We start from the raw sequence: 25,219 nt of genomic DNA, 5'->3' as shown, positions 1-25,219 counted from the left end.
GACTTGGTTTGTTTTGATACAGGATCGGTTAGATGTTAAGATCTATTCTTAAAGTTACATCAAACTGCTTTCTCTCCTAGGTTTTAATTTTCAGAACTTCAATAATAGCTACGTCGTAATGGAAATAAAGAATTGGATTTTAAATAACGAACCTTTCTACAAATGTAGCCTATACAGTCTATTTTCAAAAAGATAGTAATCGGGTGAAAGGCGGAACCTTTATCAGAAAGTTCATAACGATCATGCTATGAAGATAATGAAGATGTCTGTTACAACTGGGTCGTATATAAACGAATTCGGACCTATCTTAGTAGTTTTGGTCTGCTTCATTGGTTTTTGTTGGTACCTTAACCTACTTATATCCCTGATTCAACTAGACAGTGAACATGACAAATTGTCGAAACGCGTCTGTCTTTAAATATGATGCTTTTTAAGTGAAGTTAGTTAATCAAAATTATCGCCTTTTAAGATATGGATATGTTTGTGGGTTGGATTCACAAATGGTCTTGGTTGACCATTTAGTTGATCGTAGTAAGGTTAGATAGAACAGGTTAAGTTAGGTTCGGGTTATGTTACACATTATTGCTGTAAAACGTTAAAACTAACAGGAGCGTTCATATAAAGTGCTTGGTTTATATGGGTGGCCTCAACCTGCTTATACCCCGATCCAACTAAACGGTGACGATGGCGAAAGGCCGAAACGCATTTGTGTTCTTAATTTCGTAATATGATGGGTTTAGGTGCAGTTAATAATTAATCGGATTTGTACCATTTTATCAGGGATATGTTTTTGCATTTTAGGTTAGGCTAGGATTAGGACATATACATTATTCTATGTGAAGCAGAGAAAAAATGCGACAGCAAAAGTGTAATCAATCTTTTACTGTAAAGCTTTAAAACAGTTTTCAAATTAGGTCGGAAGTTTTTTTGTACCCATTTTCCTTTGTAGTATGTTCGTTTCGGCATATCTCCAAGTTCAGTGGTTGATTTGTATTTTTGTTTCAACCTGCTTATAACTATGACGCAGAAAATATAAAATTAAAAAGCATGTCACATTCCAAAAAAACCATGACTGAAAAATAGTGAATAGCCAAAATTCGTCTTGTCAGACCAAACTAACGAGGATAGGTGCGGGCTAGGGAGAAACGACTCTCCTACCACCATTCGGACAAGTGACCGAGTATACTGAGAGTAAAAGGTGTTTTAAGGTGATTAAGACTAATGCGGGGTCGATATGGTCAAGGGGTGGTGAGCTGGGTCTGAAAACCACGTGAAGTGACAATGACCTCACCGTCCGAGGACGAAGGAAGGTAAATGCTATCGGCCTCCTCTTTACTTAATCACTTGAAAAATCTTCGGTTTTGTTTTAAAGCCCATCGGATTTCAAGTGTAAATTTTTGTTTCGGGGGAGGATTAAAAGTTAGGGCGTCTTGCTCAAGTTTCTTCTAAGCTGTATTGTTTTATGACTTGACTGAAAACTGGTTTACGACCTTCCATTATTTTACGCTTAATCGTCCTATTAAAAACCCATTAATAACTCTCGTCTTCGATTTAAAATAACTTTTCGAACCCGCCTATATGCACCGGATTTGGAAGATTCTTAAGTTTACGTGAAATAAATGAAGCACATCTATGTTCGGAACGGAAGTGGCAGTGGCTATGAGTCAATCACTTCGCCGAATCAATTGCGTAAATTGACCGCCTGTCATCGCCAATTGGACGTATTTGTCCTTTGGAAACAACCCAGGTGAAACGGGCCTGATATTCCCATCGACGTCGAGAACAATTTCCGCGAGGGGTGGAAATTGGAAGCCGTCGAGAAAATGAAAAGAAAAATGCCCCTAAAACCTGCCCATAAACGATTCAATGGCTTCTCTTAAGCCCGACAAGCTTTCCTCCCGAGATCCGTTCGACTGTGCTTAAAACAATTCGCGGAAGCCGGGAAAGGTTTTAACACCATTATTCAATCTTCGAATATTTATTTTATCGATCCGCAACTTGGCCATGTTAGAAGCCGTAATCTTTTATACACGAATTGACTTTGTTGTAGAAACCTTTCGTTCGCATGTATTATGCATGCGATAGATGTTGGTTTAGGCGAGAAAAGGATCCCTGGGCCCTTCGGCCCTTTTTTCCTCCTATCAGCGCTGTTGGTCGGCTTGGAGCATCGGTGAAAAAGGGACCTTTTTGGATTCTGAGAATGAATTTCTTTTATCTTCCTTTTGGAATGATTGCTTCGTTCTCCCAATTTCCGAAGCATTTTATTCTTTACTTTATATATAAAAGAAAGAATCTAGACCTTATCTACATATCTCACGGGAACAGTCCATTCAAATTATCATGAATACTCTCTGGATCACGGAATGGTCTTTATAAGAAAGCAAATTCAATTATTCCTGCCAAGTTTTTTTATTTATAGCAATACTGATAGTCCTTGGCAATGTTGGTACTGACAATGAGTCGGTCAAAGAAATTCGAAACAGTCTGAGAAAAACATGCTGATCTCAAAAAAGCAATATTTTGGAGTATTCATGCTTAGGCAAACGGTCATATCAAACTATGACTTATGTTAACTATTCACGAATAATCTGGATCGCTGTATGGTCTTGATGAATATCATCAGGTCAAAACAATCTTAAATACGTCTAAAAATTGACATTAAGTTTTGTAATTTTTAGAGACTTAAGTCCTTGACAATGGGGGAAAGTCCTTGACAATGGGGGAAATGGGATTGAATGAGCCTTCAAAGGAACTTGAAAATCATTTATTAAAAACTCAATTATGTCAATTTGTAGACTTATTTAAGATTATTTCTTCCTGATGATGATCTTTAAAAAGGTCGAAAGCTTGGCAGTAGCATTTGAATTTCCTTTCCCATCAAGACCATACGGTGATCCAGGTTATTCGGGAGTGGAAAATTAGACGATAACTAAAAACAGAAACATTGAAATTATACATGATTGTTTAGTTACTTTTACTTATTCCACCCATGTTTTTTTTTAATTCAGATTTTATGTTTAATGTTGAAATTTTTTTAAACTGAAACCGAATAGCCAGTAGAAAAGTGTGTGTTGTTTTCTTGAGAAGTCTTGAGATTAAAGAACTCAAGCCAGTAAAAGCGTTTTATTGTACATTTAGGAAATGCCGCTTTTTTTTTTTGGTAACGGACCCATTTCGATCAGGAATTATTCCGGCTTCGGGGCGGAACGGTGGACTTCGGGGAAATCAAGACCCCGTTTGCCCTTTTGATAGCTATCGACCCACTGGGAGAGGCTGAAAGGGCCTCACCCTGACAGGAACACAACAAATGAGAGGGCCACTGAATAGCACAGAGGCCCTTTATCAACCCAAGTTTCAAGCAATTTCCAATTATAAACTCCAATGTTAAAACGATTTTTAAAATAATACTTTCCGTTAACGTGTTATTCTTATGTTACAGCATATGGTGCAGGCGGCAGCCGCGGGCATGGGCTCGCCGTACGGCGCTGCTGCGGCCCAGTTCCAGCAGCAGAACGGGGAGGCGCAGGCGGCTGCTGCAGCTGCTGCGGCCGCCGCTGCTGCAGCCGCAGCAGGAGTGGTTAACGCTTCTTCGGCTGCACAGGCGCCACCCGCCCCTCCTCAAATCAAGGATACTCAGACAGCTACCACGGTTCAACCTAAGGAAGGACCTCAGCCGAACTCAGCGCCGCCCTTCTCGCCCAACGCCCAGCAGATCAACGGGATAGAACAACAGCCGGTAAGGAACAAAATTTCTTACTAAAGAACAGTTCATCTGTCAGATTTTCATGCGTGAGGTCAACTGATGTGACTGTACAACAATTTCTTCCTGTTCGTCCAGTCCAGTTCAGTTAGTTCGTGTGCCGCGATTGGATCGTCCTCCTTTCATGCCCTGCTGAACCGGCATAGGGAGGGTCACTTAATGGGTCTGTCTTAACTCATTGGTTTGTTGAAGTATTCAAACACATTTCGTCATTTCGCCATCTCTGAAGACAGACCCAATAAGTGACCCTAGCCGGTTCAACATGAGTTCACTGACTTGAACACCAACAGCCACTAGGATAAGTTAGGGATGAAAGAGGCACCTCGACCGAAATAGATCTATTGTGCTCCCCTGTTACTTATATCTCACTGACCAGCTTCAGGTTATTAATCAGCCTCCATAGCTTTGCCAACGGCTCCTTTGTGTAGGATCTTCCTTGTGGTTTTTGTTATCCAGGTTGCAAGAACCTGCACCTACATAGACCTTAACAGAAACATAGAATGTGTTATGCTGTCTCCTCTTCCCGGCAGTATCTTCACAGTGTAACACCCGCTATCAACTCCTTTTATTTGTTGAAACATACATACTTGTATGTTTGCGCAGTTTTTCTAGTAGGTTCCATTACCATATACGCTATCCTCGTTCATACTCATCTTTTTTGGTCCTTTCATTTTCCTCCTCAGTTGTTAACGCAACTCTCCAAAATTCAATATGCCAATTTTACTTGTGCCACACCTTTCTCATCACCAGCACCACAAACAACTGCAATAAAACCTGACACAACTATACATGCAGTTGAATTAATCCTTCAGTTTACTCTTCCGATCAGGATTTAGGTGAATTGACAGATAAAATGAGATCCTTTAAGATTTTTCCTACACTTCGACCGATTGCCAGACTTTCCATCCGAGACGACACCTGCCCAAAGGAAGAGATGTGCATCCATACGTGTCGGGGACCGATGATTGATTACAGCTCGTAAACTCTTCTCCGAGGCTAGATTAATGTCCGTTCCAAAATACAGAAGTGTGAAGCCTTCGGGCTTTCTGGAATAATAAAACGTTCCCTAACCCACACGGTCCATTTATCTGCATCCTCCGATAAGACGTATAAAATCCCGCCTGTTTTTCCCATTCTACTTTATCGTCTTCGGCCTTGTTTATCTGCCGAGTTGGCCGGCCCAGGGCAATTTTACTTAATCGTTTTACTTCACTCCCCACTTGGCAAAGACCGAGGGGGAGCTGTTAATTATTTTATTGTTGTTTTCTCCCGTCCACCATTTATGCTTAATTGATTGCCTTCTGAGTTAACCGTAACGACTCTTGCGATCACTTTTTTTTGTAACTTTGCGTGCTATCGATCTCGCCGATAAAAACGTTTTCCAAAAGCGTGGAACCTTTTCCTACTGAATAAGTGATTACAATTTCGTTCTACAGTTGCTTCTCTTGTCCGATTCTATGTATAAACAATCGAATCAGTTGAAAGACGGATTGTGTACTTCCCTAATGAGTTTGAATCGAATGCTTAATTTGCGCATGTTTTAGGCGTACCAAAACACAACCGACCCGGTCCCTTCGTTCTGGAACCATCTTTATACTACATCATTGTATCTGATGTTCTCCTGAACTCTTCCTCTCCTTAATAGTCTATTGAGACTTAAAGATGTAGTAAAGAGTGTTTCCCGGATGTAGACAGTTCCCATTTCTAAGAATGGGGGTCTGAATTCTGACAGACCAAACTTTATATTCATCATCCCGCAGACCTCAAGAGGGGCCTCTTTCAGGCGAGGCGGTTTGGTTGATTCAACTAATGTGCCCGGTTGACTCTTAACTAGTTTACTGCCGTGTGAAGAGACTTCTTTGCTGGTTTCACACCAGGCAACTTGTGGAATCAACCTCTCTTCCCGACGGGAGGTCAGTACGATGTTAGAACCCGAGAAGCAAAAAGGAGGAAACCCAGTAAAGAAAAGTGTGGGTTTATCCGATGTTATAAAATTGGGAAACGGGCGCTTTCTCTCAAATACTGTTGTGCGACTTCCCTCCAAACTTCGCTTCTTTTTGCTGCCACGTCACACTCCTTGACATCCGTCCGTTCAACTAGTCAGTCGCCTTGTCTGAAAGAGTCCTTAAGGATGTAGTAAAGAGTTTCCATGATGTAGTCAGTCCCCATTTCTAAGAAAAGGTGTCTGATTTCTGACAGACCAAATTATAGGTTCATCACCCGAAGTCCTCAAGAGGAAATAATAATTACAATAAATAAATTACAACAATTTGAATTTTGTAAACACCTTAGGTCTGTACTAGTGTTTTGGTAAATATCAGCCCTTACCTGTAAACAGAAATCATTATTTTATCGAATAAAATTGAACCCGTTGCAATGACTTAATTAAAGAATCATTCAGTCGACCCATTGAACTCAGAGCTTTGCTTCTCACAAACTGTGACCGCGTTTTTGGGTTGTAGGAGCGGAGCAGGTTTAGGGTGTGGTCGATCAGACACGTCAAGACTTGTACGTGCCCATTTCTGTGATCCCATAAATCTCCGATTTTGAGCCAGATCCGATTATCGTGTACCGACCCTCCGACGTCGGATCCCCTCGAGGTTCCACACTTGCAACCGGATTTATCCACCTATTTTCGTGTTCACTGTGCGAATCTCGAATCGACCATGGAGACGAATGTCTGCACATATTAATACCGGAGCCTGCAGCTTTTTTGTGCAGACGCGCAGGTTCAGAGGGAGGATTCCTCGTTAATACCGCAACCGGTGGTGACTTGGGATGGAGGCTATACCAGAAACGGCACTCCTCCCCCTTGTTCAATAATCTCGACCCGGGGAAACTTTGATCGACGTTTTCATTTTGACATGTTGACGAATGAAGAAACTTTTCTGACGTTTCTCCCTCTTTGATATCGGTTGAAAAGTTTAAATAAAGAACCTCCGCTATGCTGGATTAATCAAAAATTCGCCTTTTTTTCTCTCGGCCAGACGAGTTCGGTAATACCTCTCCAGTTTTGTTTGTTTCATTCTATTTTGATAAATGGATTTTTTTGTAATGATCGTTAAAATCAAAGTTGCGCAACATTATTTAAACAAATCAAAGGGAATATAATTAATTATATTGTGAACATTTTTTGGGTCGAGGTGATGAACTGTACTTTGTTCGTTTCTTGTCATTTTGGTCTTTCTAACCATTAAAATAAAAATTTACAATTCTCATTAACAATAAAAATATATTTATGTGAGGTATTGGTTGAAATGAAAACGTTAGTGTCACGAGCGGGATTCGAACCCATGACGTTCGGCTCAATACGCCGCTCCTCTAACCACTTGAGCTATCGTGCTTCGATCCATTTCATTTGTCGCCGAGAATCGACTCCTGATTACACGACATTTAAAAAATAGCAAAAAGGAGGGAAAATTCGAAAGGTAGGTTGAGATGAGAGTTGGTGTCCTAGTGGATCGAAGTCACGATAGCTCAAGTGGTAGCAGAGCAGCCGAAGGTCGAGGGTTCGAATTCCGCTCGTGACACTAACTTTTTCATTTCAGCCAATACCTTACATAAAGATTAATTATTTGAAAGAAGTTATTTGGACAATCGGACCACGAAATATAATGGATTTAATAAAAATATAAATGTAAATCGTAATTTTAATGTTTGAAACAGAGAGGGACGGGATGTTTTCTAAAAAACTAAAACCTGGTAAATAGTTGTGAAAAAAAATTAATTCTGAATATATAAAAATACATGAATAAGTAAATTTAAAACATTTCAGTCAAAACCTTGGACCTTGGAAATTTTGCGTCAAATTTGTCAAAACGCCACAATTCTGTGACTTAACGAACTTCATTGTGGACAGATTCACAGCATATCTGTAAAGGAAAGTTCTAATTTAGATTCAAAACAAATTGAATTTGTGTCAAATCAAATTATGCCTTAATTCTCTAAGGAACTTTAAGCCAAAACGCTGTTTTAAATTCTGAGTATTTTAACTGTATAATCGCGAAACCCGAAACGCCGATCAATATCAAAATGGTTTAACCGCTCCACGAATTTTCGCTCTTGATGGTTTCAACGAGATTTCAAATTTATTCGAAAAATTATCCAAAGAATAAATCATTGTTGGTGAGGACTAAGTAACTAAGGAATAAGTAATTAAAAATTGTCGTTTGTGGGAGGGGGGCCGGTGCCTGCGTTCAAACTTCGTCATCTGTTGGTCGTTGGTGTACCTCTCTCCTTACAGTAACAGTTACAGTACTCTTAGTACTAATATTGTCGTGTTATTGAGTATCATATTTCTTTATATTTTGTACTATTTTTTTTAAATCGGGAGTTATATTTGTGTTTTCACGTGCCAGTGACTAACCACGTAACTGTTCCATTCCATTATATTATATTATATTGGAGGAACACTCCCAACCCTAGCACAGCTTAGGTTCAATGGATGTTAGACGTGGCACTGCAATGCTAAACTCTTTGAGGCCTACAAAACTGGCGGCCATTTTAACTCCTGCCCCAACAATGGCCTTATTTCACTCCCAAAACCACAAATCAATTTGGAGTTGGATAAATCGTCTTAATCGTCCAAATTTTATGAACAATGTTTGCCTCTTTTTCTGCCACAAGGCAAGAAATACCAGATATTGGACCTTAACCGTGTTAAAATGTAAGACCATATTCACCGATTGGATTTGTTGCCATGTAAGGGTAAATTCCGTCGTACGGTCAATTTTAACTCAAATAGATTCCTCCAAAGCTGTGGATGGCGATCAGGACGCCCAAAAAATAAAAACTAGTCAGCGCAGTTTTGACACCCCTTTAGTGTCATGCATTTTGGTTAAAACCCTTATGCTGAAGACACAAGACTGTAATTGAAACAATACGAGACGAAAGTTATAACTTGAACTTGCGTTTAATCGATAGTGTACCGATGGATGCATAGATTTAACATATCTACACAATAGCTGGAGTTTTGCTTTCTTCTTGTGAAGGAAAACCGCCAGGACATCGTCGACACATCGTGCCCTATCGTCAAAGCGGTCCAAAGTTAAATTTCTGCTTTAAGCCCTCATTGTGATCCTATGTTGTGCCCACTGATCTATCCACGTGGTAAGCCAGTATGGGACTTTGAAAAGACCCCGCCACCATGAGAAAACAAAACCATCGTGAACGACTCAATTTGCTTGCTATCGACTTGCTATTCGCAATCAGTTTTCACTCTTTCGTAAATTATATCGTTCCATATTTCCCAACAGGTCATTAGTTTTGTAATAATTGTTGCGGCAGGACTTCACAAAATGGCGCAAATTGTATTTGTCAAACAATGCAAACGATTTAAAAGGACACAACAAACCCTGGTAGAATGTTCCTTAAAATAAATTAATCGGTTCAAATACAAATTGAAGAAAGGAAGAGGATTAGAGTTTGAAAAGGGGGTTGACATTTCACTGTTTTGTCCTGAAACTTTTTCTATCGCTATCAGCACTGGAATTCCGGCAAGTGATGGAACACGCGGTACGTACTTCGTACTTGAATTTGAAATATACATTTGACGAAATTCATAGTGATAAGTTGTACCGAAAGGTCTACCAGGTAATTTTGTGTCCTTTTTTTTTTTTTTTTTCAAACGTTTGCTTTGATCTGGGGTAGGTCAGCAAAAACTAACGCGGGCTAATTTACGCCATTATGTGAAGACCTGTCATAACAATTGCAAAATAAAAAGTTCAAACAACCAGAATTAAAAAGGAAACAACTTTTTCGCTTAAAACTTCTAAGAAATAAGCTAGAACAACATTTGTTTAGCTACAGATTCAATTTAAATCTAAGAGGAAGATTATGTTTGTAGTTGAACTTCAGCTTTTCCTGTAGACATTTTGGGACAAAATATTACAGTGAATCTCCTCAAATGGAAATTGTACAAAGTACTTTCCACGTTTACCGCCACTGGATGCCGGAATTCCGGGCACCGATAGTGGGAACAAGTGTCTCAGGGCTCAACCCCCATTCGAAGTCAAAACGTCCTTTCTTTAAAATTATGGGCTTTGTTTAATTTATTTGTATTTTGTCTGTTTTATTTATTTTAATATACATTCTACCTATCTTTGTGTCTTTTTCAATTGCTTACTTTGATCAAGAGTAGGCCGCCATTAGGAAAAAACAAACGCTGGGAAAATTTAAATCCGTGTCCAACAAACTCAATTTGATTTTGAAATTTAACTTTTCATGTAGTTCATTACAAGAAAATAAATGAATCTGGTCAAATACAAATAAATTCAACTAATGCCACTTTTTTAAGAAAGGATTATGATTAGAGTTTGAAGGTGGTTGAAGATGTTCCACTGTCGGAATCGGATTTCCGGCATCTAGTGACGATACATAGATTTTAAAAGTCCATTTGACGACAAAAGTCCGTTTTCCAAATCGTCAAAAAGAAAGGATTTTTCCATTCATCGGGACACGGCTCGGTTTTGAGTTTTATTTTAATACCGGGAGCATTTATCTGGCATCTTGGACCCTTTTCCCATGGGGTCCGAGCCGGAAAAAGGATTTTCCGGCCGTGTTGTCCCCCTCCCGGATCCTAAATAATTAATAGATGGTCCACGAACCACCCGCTTTTTGTCTATAATATATATTATATTTTGAATTTTTGAACATTTGAATCCTAATGAATATGAAATATACGAAGCAGTATTGGTTTATTCAACTTGTTTTCAATTAACTTGAACATGCTAACATAGTTGTAAGGAAAACTTGAAGTTTAAAGTTGCCCTTTGAGTTTTTTATATTTTCACGCGAATAAATACCATCTGGCTGTATCGATATATTTTTATTACTCTAGAGTGAAACTGGAAGTGCAAGCCCAGCATTAATTCCATTTTAAAATTTTGTGCTATTTAAAACAAAACTAGAAGTAATGATTTGAGGACAATTTATAAACCTAAGCTGAATTGGTTTAATTTTTAATTCTAAGCATTTTTGAACAGGGGAGGGTTAAATACTCTTGAATTATATAAATATGGCATATTAAATTATAAGCTGTACAAAGATTTTTTTTGTTTCGTTCAGTTTTGTCTTTGGATGTTAATTTTTGAATTGTTAGTTTGTGAGCAGAGCCAGTTGAGTTGAACCACTGCCAACAGTTTTCATGTTCTGACCCTAAATTGCGATATATGTCTAGAAATCTGTTGATTTCTGTCGTCCATAATTAAAAAAAAAAAATTTAAATTGTTTATGAATATCCTAGGACATAGTTTATTTTCAAGAATTTTGCACTGCAATAAATGATTTAAAATATTTTGTACACTATGGCCATTGTACTGTCTGCATTATTGCTGAGTCGGTAAGTAAAGGCCAGTTTTAAGTTAAAAACCAGAGGCAAGTCATGAAAAGTGATAAAAGCTCGGTCTTAAAAATCTTGTAATTGGATAGTTTTTTTGTCTTAAATCACTGACTATTTGAACTGACCTTCACAGAACCGTCTATTTGGAAAGCCATTCCCTCCACTAAGTTGGAAGGCCTTCAGACACAAAGTATAAAAATACTGAAAAACTTTGATGATAAACCCTAGTCCCTCTTTGAAAAACTGCGGATGAAAGCTAAGTTAAGGTCACTGCTTTTAAGCTTTTCTGATGGGAATTTTGAGTAATGAAAGAGTCTCTTTTTTACCTACTTATGGACAATATAGCTTCTTTATGCATCAAAGAAAGATTTAGGCTTTTAGAATGATTGACAATTGACTATTATGATAGATCAAAATCAAACTATTTCATTTCATTTATTTATCTTTTTGTTAACTGAAAATTGTAATTTCTATAATTATGCTTGTGAATGAATTTACTATATACAGGGTGTTCAGCTACTTGTGTTACAAACTTTTCCAGTAGATTCTACATTCAAAAATGGAACCAACAAGTCCTTACCAATCTGTCAGCCATGGTTTTTTCCTTTCCTCCATCTATTTCTTCATCTTTGAACAGAGTAATTAAAAAAGAAATTACACCACTAAAAAGGATATTAGATGGAGTACGTTTTCTGAAATTTGGTGAACTCTAGGTTTGGAAATAGTATTTTAGAATCACCATTGTAAGAGTTTCAACTTACAAAAAAAAAAAATCGAAGTTCTCGCTACTAAAACGCTTATTTCAATGTTTACAAGTTTAGTATTGATCACATCTCATTGGATATTTAACGTAATTCCCAATGGTCTCAACAAATGGATTTGAATAAAACCTTTTAGTTTTGGAGTTACCATTGTTTATTTGAAGCAAGGTCGTGAGTTCTTAAAAAATCAGAAAAAATGAAATAACTCCAAAATTGTTGAGATTCAGACCATAGTTAATTAGGACCTTTTTGGTTCCATTTTGAATGTAGAATATACTGGCAAAGTTTGTAACACGAGTAGCCGAACACCCTATATATACAGTACTTCTACCCTACATTAGAAAAATTAATGGAAAATTACGTTATTTCAATTTAACAAAAATGGTTTTAAATTGGATTTTGTTGAAGATAATTTAACTGCGCTGTTCTGGACTTTCTATCAGTTAACGAGATAGTTCCTCTTCACCCCTGTTTTCAATTGGGGAACTCGCATTCAGTATTGTTAATTCCTATTTAGACAAATTGTCTGTTACACGTCCTTCATTCTCCGATCCTATAATTCTTCATAACAGGCCCAAAATATTGAAATCCACGTTTAACTGTTATTAAATAAATGTTTTAGGCTTTGTATTTGATGTAATAGTATGGAACACAAACAAATTATTGAATGTCGGATCCTTACAGCGTAAACGCCGAGTTCAAACTGTTATTTATAAATAAAATTAGCTTCTGAGAAAGGCTTTGTCATTTATTTTTCAATCTGCCAGCACCTTTTGTTTATTTAGAGTCAAATCTAACTTCAAATAAATTTCCTTTTTATGTAATAGAGTTCTTTTGGGTTGTAGGTCGAGATAAAAGATGAAAAATTAAACATTCTTCAATCCGAAGGTTCTTCCATGTATTTGTGCAATCATCAGGCTTTCCGCAAGGTAGTGTTTGTTCTACGTTTGTTAAATGTTTTACTAAATATAATTATTACGATAATCCATATTGGAGCAAGAAATTGAGTACAGAGGTAGAGAGAGAGAGAAACGTCACATCAGATAAGTGTGAAAAACGGTGGTAAATTGATGGGGGGGAAATCGACATAAAAAAAGGGGTACGATTTATAAAAATTGAGTACTCGATTCTGTTATGTTAATTGAGGTTTTTCCTTTGATAATTTGTTTTAAAAGTACATTCAGCCTCATTATTTTCTTGTATAAAAAGGCTTGCCAATGGTTCATTTTCCTGCCAGGACATCTTGAAATTTAATTAAAATAGTTCAAGTATAATTAGTAAGGCATTTATTTATCTGAATCTTATATTAAATTAAGCAAAGTCCTTTTCCTTTTTTATTGTTTTAAATCAGAACGTTTGGTCATCAGAGTTTGTAATGCGGGGCATTGTGCTAACAACTTCGCTAAGTTATCTGAACCTAATGAGAAAAAAACAAATTCCCCCATTATTAGCAACTTAATAAATTGTAATACTTTATGACAAGGATGTTGGTTTCAATGAAATCCAATTATCCGGTTTTTCCTCAACTCCCTCCTTGTAATCCAATAAAATCATTGCTGTCTTGTGTTTCCCTTTGTATGCTTTAAGTTTTTGTGAAGGCAAACTTAATTGTATTTTTGTTGATCTATATAATCAATTTTTTTTATCAGTGTGATATTTTTCTTCAAATTTCTCTCTTTCTCTCTGTATTTATTTAACAAAAAATTGATTGCACCTTTTTTGTTTATATGTTTTGCTTATCCTGACCTATCTGTTGGTTTATATGGTGTTTTAATTAATTTATTTTAATTAATGTGATTAACATTCATACCTTATAAATTTCTTTAATTAAGAATTAAAATTTAACTTTAATTGAGCGTCTTGTAGCGTACTCGCTAGTATTTAATACTTGAGATTGTCTTAAGATTTTCTTTAACGCTTAATAGACTGCAATGTTGCTTTTCTGCTGAAGCCGAAATGCCAAAATTCACTACCTTGTGCGAAACAGCACACGACCGTGAAGCGTAGATTTGTAGCTTTGTAGTTCTGCTTTTTTTTTGTGGTGATGTTTAGTTAAAAATTGGCCCCCTTTTTCACCAATAATCTGTGTTTCAGGTGAGCGAAGGTGACGGTGATTCAGCGGCGACGGCAGGATCAACTGGGAAGAGCGGCAGTGTGACAGTACCGGCGTCCAACTCCTGCTCTGCACTAGTCGGGCCGGTCGAGCCCAAACCACCGGGACAAGTAGTCGGAACGCAAGCTAAAAGGCTCCACGTCTCCAACATTCCCTTCAGATTCCGGGAACCAGATCTCAGAGCCATGTTTGGAGTAAGTCAATTAAGAATTTGCATTAAAAAATTGCAAACTTATCTCTTTAATAGTCCATTTTTTAATTATTAATACAAATTTTGCCCACAGCAATTTGGTGTTATATTGGATGTAGAAATAATCTTCAATGAACGAGGATCAAAGGTAAATAAGTTTTATAAATCTTTTTTGTGTTAGTTTTGTTTTGTTTTTAAACCATTGCCATTATGTAAAAGGGCTGTCAAACAGCCAACATAAAAATAACTGTAAACTCATATTGGTTTACTTTTAATGATGCAATTTTATTCTGTAACATTTTATTTTAGGCACCCTCATATTATAACGAATTCTCTCTCATCAACAACTTGTTTTTGTTACCATTTTCAAAGGCAGGTTCTTTGAACAATTTTCTGTGAAAGATTAATCATTAAAATCTTCGAGTTGCCAATATCGTTGTAACAAATGGTTTTTCCCTTTTTAATTGTATAGATTTTCTTTTATGTAGCTTTTTAAGACACTCAAAGTTGTTATAAGTTAGTTGAAAAATATCTTTTGGTATTCTTTCTTTCAGAAAAAGGGCGTGTATTTTGTATGGATATACTTACGTCGAACTTTAATAAATAATTTTAATTTAGGCTAACACTGAACATTACTAATCATTGACCATCAATAAAAAAAATCTGATTTTTTATTATCAATCAGGTCGAGTCTTATCTCAGTCAAACAAACTGGAAGAATTCAATGTCTCTAATATTTTCTCTTAAAAATTCCAATTGTACTATTAGAATAATTTCATTTAATTCTCAGCTTATGAAGTTCACTGAAAACCTGCACTGTCATCTATGTCAATAGAAATATTTCATGGTAAAGTTACTTGTTGTTGTTATTATTATTATTATTATTATTATTATTATTATTATTTGTTAACAATTTCTAGCAGTGAATAAAAATTGAAAGTCGTGCTTGGATTCTTTTAACACGTTGACTGCGTTGACTAAAGTGTTAGGCCATTTTGGTTGCCCATGGTGGAACCCAATTAACCACATAGAATAGCTCTCTGGTACTTAAAAAACAATGTAAATGATTTCTAATTTTTATCGCAATTAACTGAGTGATATAAATTAAACGATGCAACAATTGCATCTACCGCAGCACGTTTGTTCAATTTGGATTTGTAGTTCAGTGATAAGTCGTTTCCACTTTCTACAATAATTTTTCCTTTATTTTATGTAATGGGTAAAAATTAATTAAAATAACCAAACAGAAAAGAAGATTACGTTGTTTTCACAAAATAGATTTAAAAATCAAGTGTATTTAAAAAAAAAAAATTGAAACGATTGTAGTCTGTGACACTTTTTCCCTTTCTGAGAAAGTTCTAGGAATTCTGAACAGAATTGTGTAACGGATGAAGTTAGATTTTAAAAATATAAGTGGGAGAACGCAGACTGCATGCACCGCACCCAGAAGGCATGGCACCTTTTGCATCTTACGCAGTCAACATGTTAAAAGAATAAAAATTAGACATTAGCAATTTTGTTTTGCAAGAACACACAATATTTAGTGTTCATGTTTTGTAGTCATCGTTACATTTATGATCTAAGAATAATCCAGGTTGCCAACAGCAATGATATATTCAACGAACATGTATTTTTATATATGTATACCAAATGAAGCTATACATCTCCAAATAGACAACTCCAATTTATGAATATTGATAATCAAAATATAGTTTTATTACTATTATTTATAATTATAATATTATTCTTATTTGGATTGATCATTTCTGTCATTTATGTATGTTTTTTTGTTGCTTTTTATTAATCGTGCCACACAATTTATTACATTTGTTTTATCCGCCGGTTTGGTACTTAGAGAGAGAGAATTTTTCCTTATCTTTTAATGGGGCAGTTAAAAGCAGAAAGAGGATGAGTTCACGGTTTCGTAACAAAATGATAATCTTTCCGGTGAATGATCATTAATCTGACCTTCAAAAGACATTGACCCTTTGTTAATGAAAAAGTTGTTGGAAGGAGAATTTGAGTTTTAGCACTTATTCCCCCTCCCCTGAAAAAAATTTTTGTTTGATTGTTTCTCTCTCAAGCATTCACTTCCCACATAATTTTTATTTTTAGACACGGATCGTTGCCAATCGCTGGAACTGTTAGTGAATAGTCTCGGATCAGTCCCCAAAAGCAGGAAAGAGTGTACGAACGTTTCACACATTCATGTCCGATTCTGTTTGTGCATTTGATACATTTGTCTGTGGCACCATGATGAATCAGAATTCTTTTAGCCGCTATTGTTGGTTGCATACTGTACAAAGATACACCACCAAAGGCAATATTTTTTATTTTATTTTTATTTTCTCTCGCATAAACCACTTAATATTACAGCTATAATGCATCAGTGTCCTTGATTAATTATTATTACACACTGTAAATAAATAATTAACCTAATAGCCTGCGCAGTAGGTGATTGAATATTCAATCATTTTGGAATTCACTTTGTGTGGAGCATGTCATTTCTTGTTTTAATAGGCGGGACCTGCCCGTTAACGAACATCCGACTACACAACAATAATGATCAACATTTCAATCATTATTTGTGTAGGGAAAGAATTGCCATAATCAATGTAGAATCTTCTTTAAACTCTTTTACATAACTGGACATTTACAGGCTGAGCATATCATTCATTTTAAAAGCTTTTAATGCACTCCGAATGGCTGGTGACCATTAATTTGAGTCAGTACAACTGGAAAATACCTTGGGTTTTATTTATTAAAAAGAGAAAAAAAATTTAAAGCTTACATGTCCGTGCATGTTATAAAAAGGCAGCCTCAAAAGAGGATTTGCAACATAAAAACCACGGGCAGTTGCATGTGATTTTCTTCCTTTGTTTATTGTTTATTTTGACTGATCCTAGAAGAAGAAGAAAAAAAAGAAATTATAAAACAAAAATAACATAGCTTAGAATTAATTTCGCTTTTCAAATTCCAATACTACTAGACCTCTTAGTTAAGTGGGATGGATATCTCTGGTGTAGTGTCGCCACTGATGGTTCCTTGATACTGTGCCAGGTACTGCGTAGTCACAGCAGAGCATGCAGCGATTTATCTCTCTCTATCTATCTATATCTATCTCTATCTCTACCTATCTGTTTATACTGTCTTCAGATTGTGTTTGACCATCAGTTATTTGTTTTCTTTATTTTTATTTGTGGTAATAACTTGCAGCATTATGTGAAAAAGTCAGACAAGCATCAGTATGTTTCTCCTTTATATTTTGCAGTTTTCTTTATCATTTTTTTTTTTTTTTAAATTCTTGGGTTGTTTTCATCTATCTCCGCCATTATTAAAAGAGCAATTTGCTCATGGCAATTGGTAGTCATCAAACTAATGGTTTTATTTTATTATTTTTCTTTTAAATGAAATTATGTGCTTAAATGTTGCTGCTTTATTATAATTTTTTTTTTCAGCGCCTTTATGTACATTGGCAATATTTTTATAAATTAATATTTTAGTTGTTTTTTTGTCTTTCAAATGTGTCAATTTGTGCACAGTAAATTTCGCATGAATTTGGGGGGCTTTTTATTTCTGTGTGGTACACAGTGATGCAATGAAATGTTTTTGTTCAAAATAAAAAAATTTCTAACACAAATGTTAAATTAATTCTGCATGATAGTGAATACAAAGAAATGACTAATCTGCAGTAGAGTAGATGACAGATAGCAGTAGAGCTATCTATTGAAAAATTGTCTCGTTTTAGAAGCTCATAGACACAATATGTTCAGATTGTTGTGCTGTATTTGAATACCTACTGCAGGCCTTTCTTATACGGGGTGATTTCCACTTTTGGACGCTGAGCTTGTCTGGCTTTATACAAGTGATGTACATATAGAAACGAGGCAAGACTACCTCGTAGCTTTTATTATTCACTGCTTAGTGTAGAGGAGCCTGAGTGTATTTTTTGTTTTGTTTTTTTAAGGACACTTCTCAGTAGTGCCTGAGAATATAGTGTTTAATAAAAATAACTCAGTCAAGTATACGTAGCCTGTTTTGCTATCGGCATGACAGGGCAATGCTGGAGGCTGATTGATTCTATTACATTATCTGAATTGTGACAACTGTTGTTTTGGAGCATTCAAAAAGTTTTACTTTTTATTGTTTGGAGGTGATGCAAATGATAGAAGATTCAGTTAATTATAGAAATTTTCAAGGAAAAAAAATTATCTGTTCAGAAATTGTTTTTATAAAATTTTGCTGACTAGATTGTGTGGGTCGATCTCCTTCTTAATCTCAAATATTTTAAACTATTGGAGTCATCAAAGAAATTTTCATCTAGCAATTGGATTTTTAAATATTTCTTTGGCTGGATACTTTTTATTTCACGAAACATTTGGCCTAATTTTACTATGACAGCTTAAAAAAAGTAGTTGCCAACAATATAAAAACAGCTAATTTATGATTTTAATATTTTTATTTTATTTATATTTTACCAAGAAATATTGGGTTTGTGCATAAGTTTTTTCAGTTTTAATACAAAAAAAAGGCACTTTAAAAATATATATGTATTTTATTTTTAATCCAAGACATAATTTACTTTGTTTATTACAACATGCCAAAGTTCTAGTAACAAAACGCAGAAATATCTCCTTTATGTAAAAAGTATTATGACTTACACAAGAAGAAATCAGTCCGATTTCCAGAGTATTTTCGTTCAATAATTCCCTAAGTTTTAAATGGTTCTTTAAGGAATGTAAGCAAAAATTGGAAGGTGGTGAGAGAGTAGAGGGTGGGACATTTGTTGCCAGACTAACTGTCCGATTTTACCCTCTGTGCATAGCTGTGTCATGGTAAAACACGGCACTGTGTCTATTCACCAGAACTGGACGTTTTTCCTTCAACACTGACCAAGGTGCTCTAATTACGCACCGTATACCTCTGCCAAGGGTTTGTCCGGTAACAGTACCCAATAAATTATTCCTCAAATATCAACAGGACAATAGGACCATACGAGAGTGCAGTCATGCTCTTGACATCGTTCTTGCAAACAGTCCCTCGGTGTTTAACATTTTTGTAAAGGACCACTTCTCAACCCCAGTGATCAAATAGGAAATAAACCCTTCTTATTCGTGGTCTTTCTTGTTCCTGAGGGACAATCATGGGGAACTCAATATACCTGAAATATCTCTGATAGCTCTGCAGTTAATTTGTTCTCATCCTTCAATGCCTCTAATAAGTCGTTGCTTATAAGCTTGTTAGGCATTGGTGTGGGCTGGTCTCCATTATGAAAGCATCAGAACCAATGTTGACCCACATAATTATTATAATCCACATAAATTTCAAGAGGCATCTGCCGTTTTTTGCCTGTCGTCAAACTCTTGTTACAAGCAATGCCTGAAATGAATTTCATCTGCTTTCATGTTGTACTCATCACAATTTATTCTAGACCGGCTTTGGGGATGAACTGCCCCTTTCTTAACAATCTCTTTGAATCTTGCTTTTCCCACCCTAGAGCTAACAGACCTAGCAGGTAGTAAAGGATCGCTTTTGCAAGGGTGAAAATTGAAATTTGAAAAACTTATGTATACACCTAATATTTAATCAAATTAATTTTCTAAACGTTCTAATGGTATGGAATTGTGTTGACTAGGCCACACAGTTTCTTTGACTATTCTGTGGAGGCTCCAGGTACCAAATTACAGGTATGAACGGTGATTTTGAGGCCGGATTAAAAAAAATGAGTCGCATATTTTTGCCATTCTTTTGGATAAAATGATCAGAGTGCAAAACTTTCCAGTTTTATTGAGAGACAAAATGGAAATGTCTCTTCGATAGTAATAATGAAAGGATTTTTATGAAAATTGGCCGGATATTATTGTATTCCAGTGTTATATGTTGGTGTATGGATTGTTTTAATTTTGTAGATTTTTTTTATGTAAACCCTTTTTATTTTGATGTTGAGAATGTTTGAAAGGAATAAAGTTATTTTCCAAATTTATAAAAGCTTGTTAACAAGGATGCACAGGTTTAAATTTCATCTTTATAAGTCTTTTTTGCTGATTTAAATTGGAATTTTTATATGGTGCAATGATTCATACTCCTCCCAGGACCTGTCAAGCAAAAATGAGGCAGGTTTATGCCAAAACTTTCTGAAAGCTCCTTCGTAAAACTAATAAATTTGTAATCTAGCTATGCCAAGACAAGACTATAAAAAAATTCCCCTCTCAATATTTGTTCCCCACATTTGTTTGTAGTTAGCCTCACCTAGCAGTATTTAATGTTTTTAAGTACAGTGGTGTAACTCAGGAGTTGAATGTGTATTGAGGTCCCGAAACCCTCGTAGCCACCGGTTCCGTCGCTCTGAAACCCGTGACTCACTCCGCACTGTAGAATATGTTTTTGTTTTTTTAAGTTTGTACAGTATCTGGCTGCTTCCACTATGGCTCGCAGTGGTTTGTTTTCAACTGACATTTAAGTAGCTGTGGGCCCTGCCAGTTCGTCATTTAGTTTATGTTTTATATTATAAAATGTCTCTAATTTTTACTTATTTATGAAAGCCTTTATATATATATATTTTTAGATATATAACTGTTATTATTGTAATACACTTTTTCTTTTTGAGTTGATTAGATTGATTATTTACGAAAATTAATAATTATAATTATTTTTGTTTAGAATTTATAAATTAATGCATGACGATTAATATTTTGCTGCACTCGTTTAAAAATCGTTTTGTAGTTATATCTTATTTATGACCTTTGTAAGAGTGAGTTTTATTTTGTTTTTTGATACAAAAGTTTCCTCTTAGAAAGTCGAGCCAAATGCGCTTTTCATAGGCGCTGGGTTTCTTTATATATTTAAGATCAAGATTAATTGCGATCAACCTAAATTATCTAATATCATATAATAATCAAATTAAAATATACGAATATACACCAAACAGATATATGTTGCTTTTGGCCTCTTTTTTGTAACATGGCTGGCCAAGTGAAAAATGAAAATTTGATAGTTATATATTTTTACAAAACCTTGCTGAGTGATTCCTGTAAAAATTGAAACAATTGAAAGTGCAATTTTTGTTCTTTCTTTTTCTTTTTTTCTTTTTTTTAAAGGGATGACCTATTTGTTGCACGTTGGCCTCCCTTGCAAAATTAAAATTAAAAAAAAAAAAAACATATATACAATATGAAGGAGAATATTTTTTATTATTTAATATCTATAGAAAATGCAGTTGTTTACATTGCATGTTTTGTCTGTGTTGCATGTAGGGATTCGGTTTTGTAACTTTCGCAAATAGCAACGATGCAGACACCGCACGTGAGAGACTCCATGGCACAGTGGTTGAGGGAAGAAAGATTGAGGTGTGCATGAACCGTTACATCATCTGGTAGCACATAACATAAGTACATTTATACCTTTGTAACAATTCCTCTATGAACCTGACAAAGCACGACACCACTACAAACTCTCGCTTTGTGGCGCTTATGTGTAATCTCTGGCTCATTAACAAAGAGCATGATTTTGTATATTGAAATTTTATTTTATTTTAATTTACTGTATTTTTTCATATACTTTATTAACTTTACAAAAATATTAAAATAAAAGCAAGCTCTTTAATGTATATAAACTACATATTGCGTTTTGTTGTATTTTTAGTACTATTTTAAAAGTAACTGGTATTAAAACAGGCAAAGAATACATAAATAATTTTTGTCTTGTCTAGCCATATAAACCTAACGTTAATTAACTTTTTTTTTTAACCATTATTCCGTTATACGTTCATATAAAAATATGTATCTAAATGTCGAGTTAATCGATACAAAACTATTCTTTGCTACTAGCATAAAAATTAACATTTTTTAATAAATATTTAAAAAAATCAGCTATTTTAAAATAGAACAGTAGTTTTACATGCCTTGAGAATGAGGATTGCTTGATTAGTTTTAGAATATTGATTCCATAATAAATGTGCATAGTTTTAATGTTCACAACTGAATGAATGTAAGTGAAACCTAATTGTTACAGTTGCAATCTTGTGTTGCCGCTTTTTACCTTCTTTCCCAGTAACAAACTTTCAGTAAACGATTACGATTGCTTCCAAATATTGTCTTTGTTGAAGCAGTTACATTTGCGACCACATAGTGAGTGTTTCTAAAAAAAAGTGATGAAAAGGTGCCGCATTCAACAAAGCAATGTCAAATAAGGGCTTTTTTTATTCCCCCCTTTCCTAAATTCTTTGAGGACTTGGGCTAAAAAGATTTAAACTTCAGTATAATAACTTTTATAGGATCCTGCTTAAACAGAATATGACATTACTTTGTTGACTGAGCTTTTGTCTGCAAATAGGAGTGTTGGCTATACTGACCTTAAGTCTTTGGCCAATTTTATCTGAGGTAAGTTTAATTCATAAATTAAAGCTTTTTCTATTTTCTTCAATTTTTTAATGAGTTAACTTTCATTTGTTTCACAAAACCAACTTTAAAGTAATTTTTGTTTTTCAAGATAATTGACCTTTTTTTAAAATTTGCTATTATAAATACAAATCTACCTCAAATTGAAAATTAAGTCATAGATTATAAGTAAATTTAATTTTGTTTTTTTACATGGTCAAATTAACATATTTTTCACAAAACAAATTACCTTTTTTTTTTTCAAATTTGAGATAATTAAGTTTTTTTTAGTGTACTATAATAAATACAAATCAAGGTTTCAAATTTAACCTAAGCATCTAGAATATAAGTAAATTTAAGTTAGTTTGTTTTATTATTTTTTCACAAGGTTAGATAAAACTCAATATTTTGAATCTCTGATTCATTTTGAATAATGTTTTTACTGCATTAATTGCAAATCTTCAAATTTAAAATTTTAGTTTATTCCATTTTCTGTTTTCACAAAACAAATTTCAAAGTAACTTTTACAATTTTTTTCTACAAATTTTAGTTAACTTCTTACTAAACTTTTTTAAATTACTTAATAAATACAAATTACCTTAAATTTTAAAATTAAGTATAAATTAGTTAGGGTTTTTTACTCACACTATCTAGATCGAATGTCTCAACATGTTTTCTGTTTTTCCCCTCAAAAAAAAAACAGGTCAACAACGCAACAGCTAGAGTACAAACTAAGAAGCCGCCGACGATACCTAATGGTGGTGAGTTGATTTTGTCATTTATCTACAAGAAATGCTTATTTTTCAAGGTTTTTTTAAATCTTTAATTATTTTTAATTACCAATTTATAACACTAGACAGATTCATTTAATGTACATGCTTTTTTTACAAGGCCGATCCATTCAATTTTACAAAATTATCAAAACTATCTGTAAGTGTTTTATTATAATGGTCTTAGGCTTGAACGGAATGATCTTAGTCAAAATAACTAATACTTACTAAATGTCTTTTTTGATGATCGTTCTATAAACAGTGTGGATGATCTACATAAGTGAAGCAAGCAATATTTAGTGTATTTACTTTCCTGACTTCGGATTTACATAGTCCCAAGACAACATTCGCCAATCCAGCCTCTTTCTGCCTTTCCTGTTCTCTAATCTAGGACTGCTTGGCAATAGTCTTCCCGGTCTCAACTCCTCCTCAATTAGATTAGTGGAATTTCCTCCCAATAAATTTATTAACAATAGGCATATACCAAGACAACATTTGCTATGCCCACCCAGCCTCCACATGCTTTACCCCCTCTTACTTTTAATTATCTCTCTTTGACTCTTCTATGTGGACTTTCCTAGCCTCAGGTCTCTACTTGTCATAAGTTGACTCTCATCTATCCACTCTTTCTGGTCAGCTCATCATAGTCTTGGGACTCGATGTCAGTTGACTCTCCTGGTCTGTCCACTTTTCCTGTTCTGTGGACTTCACTCATCTCTCTCTACCTTGTGTTTCGACTGCTTTGATTTTCCACTCCTTCAACTTGAGAATAAGACCTGCTTATATGACAAACACTTTTGCCATATTACCTTTAGTATATTATATCTTTCATGGTATTAAGTTTTTTATGTTTTAAAATATAGTTAATATTTGGATTGGCTTTGTAAAATCACACAGTTCATTAGTAAGTTTTACTATTTTCTTTCTCTCTGACATGCAAAGCATTATAGATTAACACATACAATTTGTACAAAGTGCTTATTTATGTATATATACATTTTTTTTTAACAAATCTGCAAGTTGTATAATGCGATTCTTCCAATTGCAATGAATGTACACTGTGGTTAAGAGCGACCAGATAAGTGTTTAAAAAACTGTAATTTAACGCTTAGGGCCTTTTATTCCTTTTTTATACTAATGTAGATTGCACGTCAGCCCTAGTTTAACAACTTGTGAATGCGTTTGAATGTTTTGTCCTGCTCCATTTCTAAAACTTACAAGATCCTCTGTATATTTTTTTTTTTCAAATTTAAACTCAAATATCAGATTTAATTTTTTACTCTCTGTTGAAATTATTTTCGTCCCTTTCAATGTGTATATATCTTATTATTTTATTTATTTATTTTTTAAATACCAAAGTCAGGCTATTTCTTAAATGGGCCAGACAGATTTCTGATGTGCCATTTTGACAAATAACCTGCCATATTTTTATATGTTTTCCCCCAATTGAATATGGCCGCACGTGCTATCCGATTCTTGTGAAACCATAAATTTCTTGTAGATTTTGCTTTCTATTCGGTTACAAGTGTGATGTACCAAGTCACCAAGGATAGTTCGTTTTATTTTAGTTTTAACAGCAATAAATTCGAATTTTAAAAACTGTAAAAAAATGATCATTTCATTTCTAATTTTCAGTACCTTAACTTAGTGCAGATGCCTTGCTTGATGAATTGGTACTTTTAAAATCCTTGTACGGCTTATTTGATTTCTTAATTTTTCTTAAGCACTTTCCAATTTTGCCATCTTTTAACTTCAATATGTTTTATATACATACACTTTAATAAACTTATTATTTTTTTTAAATAATTTAGAATTTATTTTCAGCCAATATAGAGCACCAGTAAAAAATGGCCTTGATCTTTTATTTTAAATTAAAAAAAAAATGAAATTTGTAGTTTAAAGAAGTCTTCA

The 25,219-nt window shown here is 34.7% G+C and overlaps 1 protein-coding gene across 8 annotated transcripts in view; it reads left to right on the top strand.

Annotated features, from left to right (window-relative positions):
• LOC106672208 (RNA binding protein fox-1 homolog 2) overlaps positions 1-25,219 on the top strand; it is a 91,266-nt gene that overhangs the window by 56,321 nt on the left and 9,726 nt on the right. For 5 of the 8 annotated variants that reach the window (XM_014403441.2, XM_014403439.2, XM_014403438.2 and 2 more), the window contains 6 exons: positions 3,440-3,736; positions 12,706-12,789; positions 13,955-14,167; positions 14,258-14,311; positions 21,417-21,509; positions 23,242-23,299. In XM_014403441.2, coding sequence (XP_014258927.1) covers positions 3,440-3,736; positions 12,706-12,789; positions 13,955-14,167; positions 14,258-14,311; positions 21,417-21,509; positions 23,242-23,299 — 799 coding nt within the window. The remainder of the gene's footprint in view (positions 1-3,439; positions 3,737-12,705; positions 12,790-13,954; positions 14,168-14,257; positions 14,312-21,416; positions 21,510-23,241; positions 23,300-25,219) is intronic. The other 3 variants (XM_014403443.2, XM_014403440.2, XM_014403442.2) reach the window with 2 other exon arrangements.

Source organism: Cimex lectularius, unplaced genomic scaffold (assembly GCF_000648675.2).
Source record: "Cimex lectularius strain Harlan isolate CLEC.00 unplaced genomic scaffold, Clec_2.1 scaffold17, whole genome shotgun sequence".
Lineage (NCBI taxonomy): Eukaryota > Metazoa > Arthropoda > Insecta > Hemiptera > Cimicidae > Cimex > Cimex lectularius.
The sequence above is the reverse complement of the archived record's forward strand: the minus strand, read 5'-3'. Positions and strand labels throughout refer to the sequence as shown.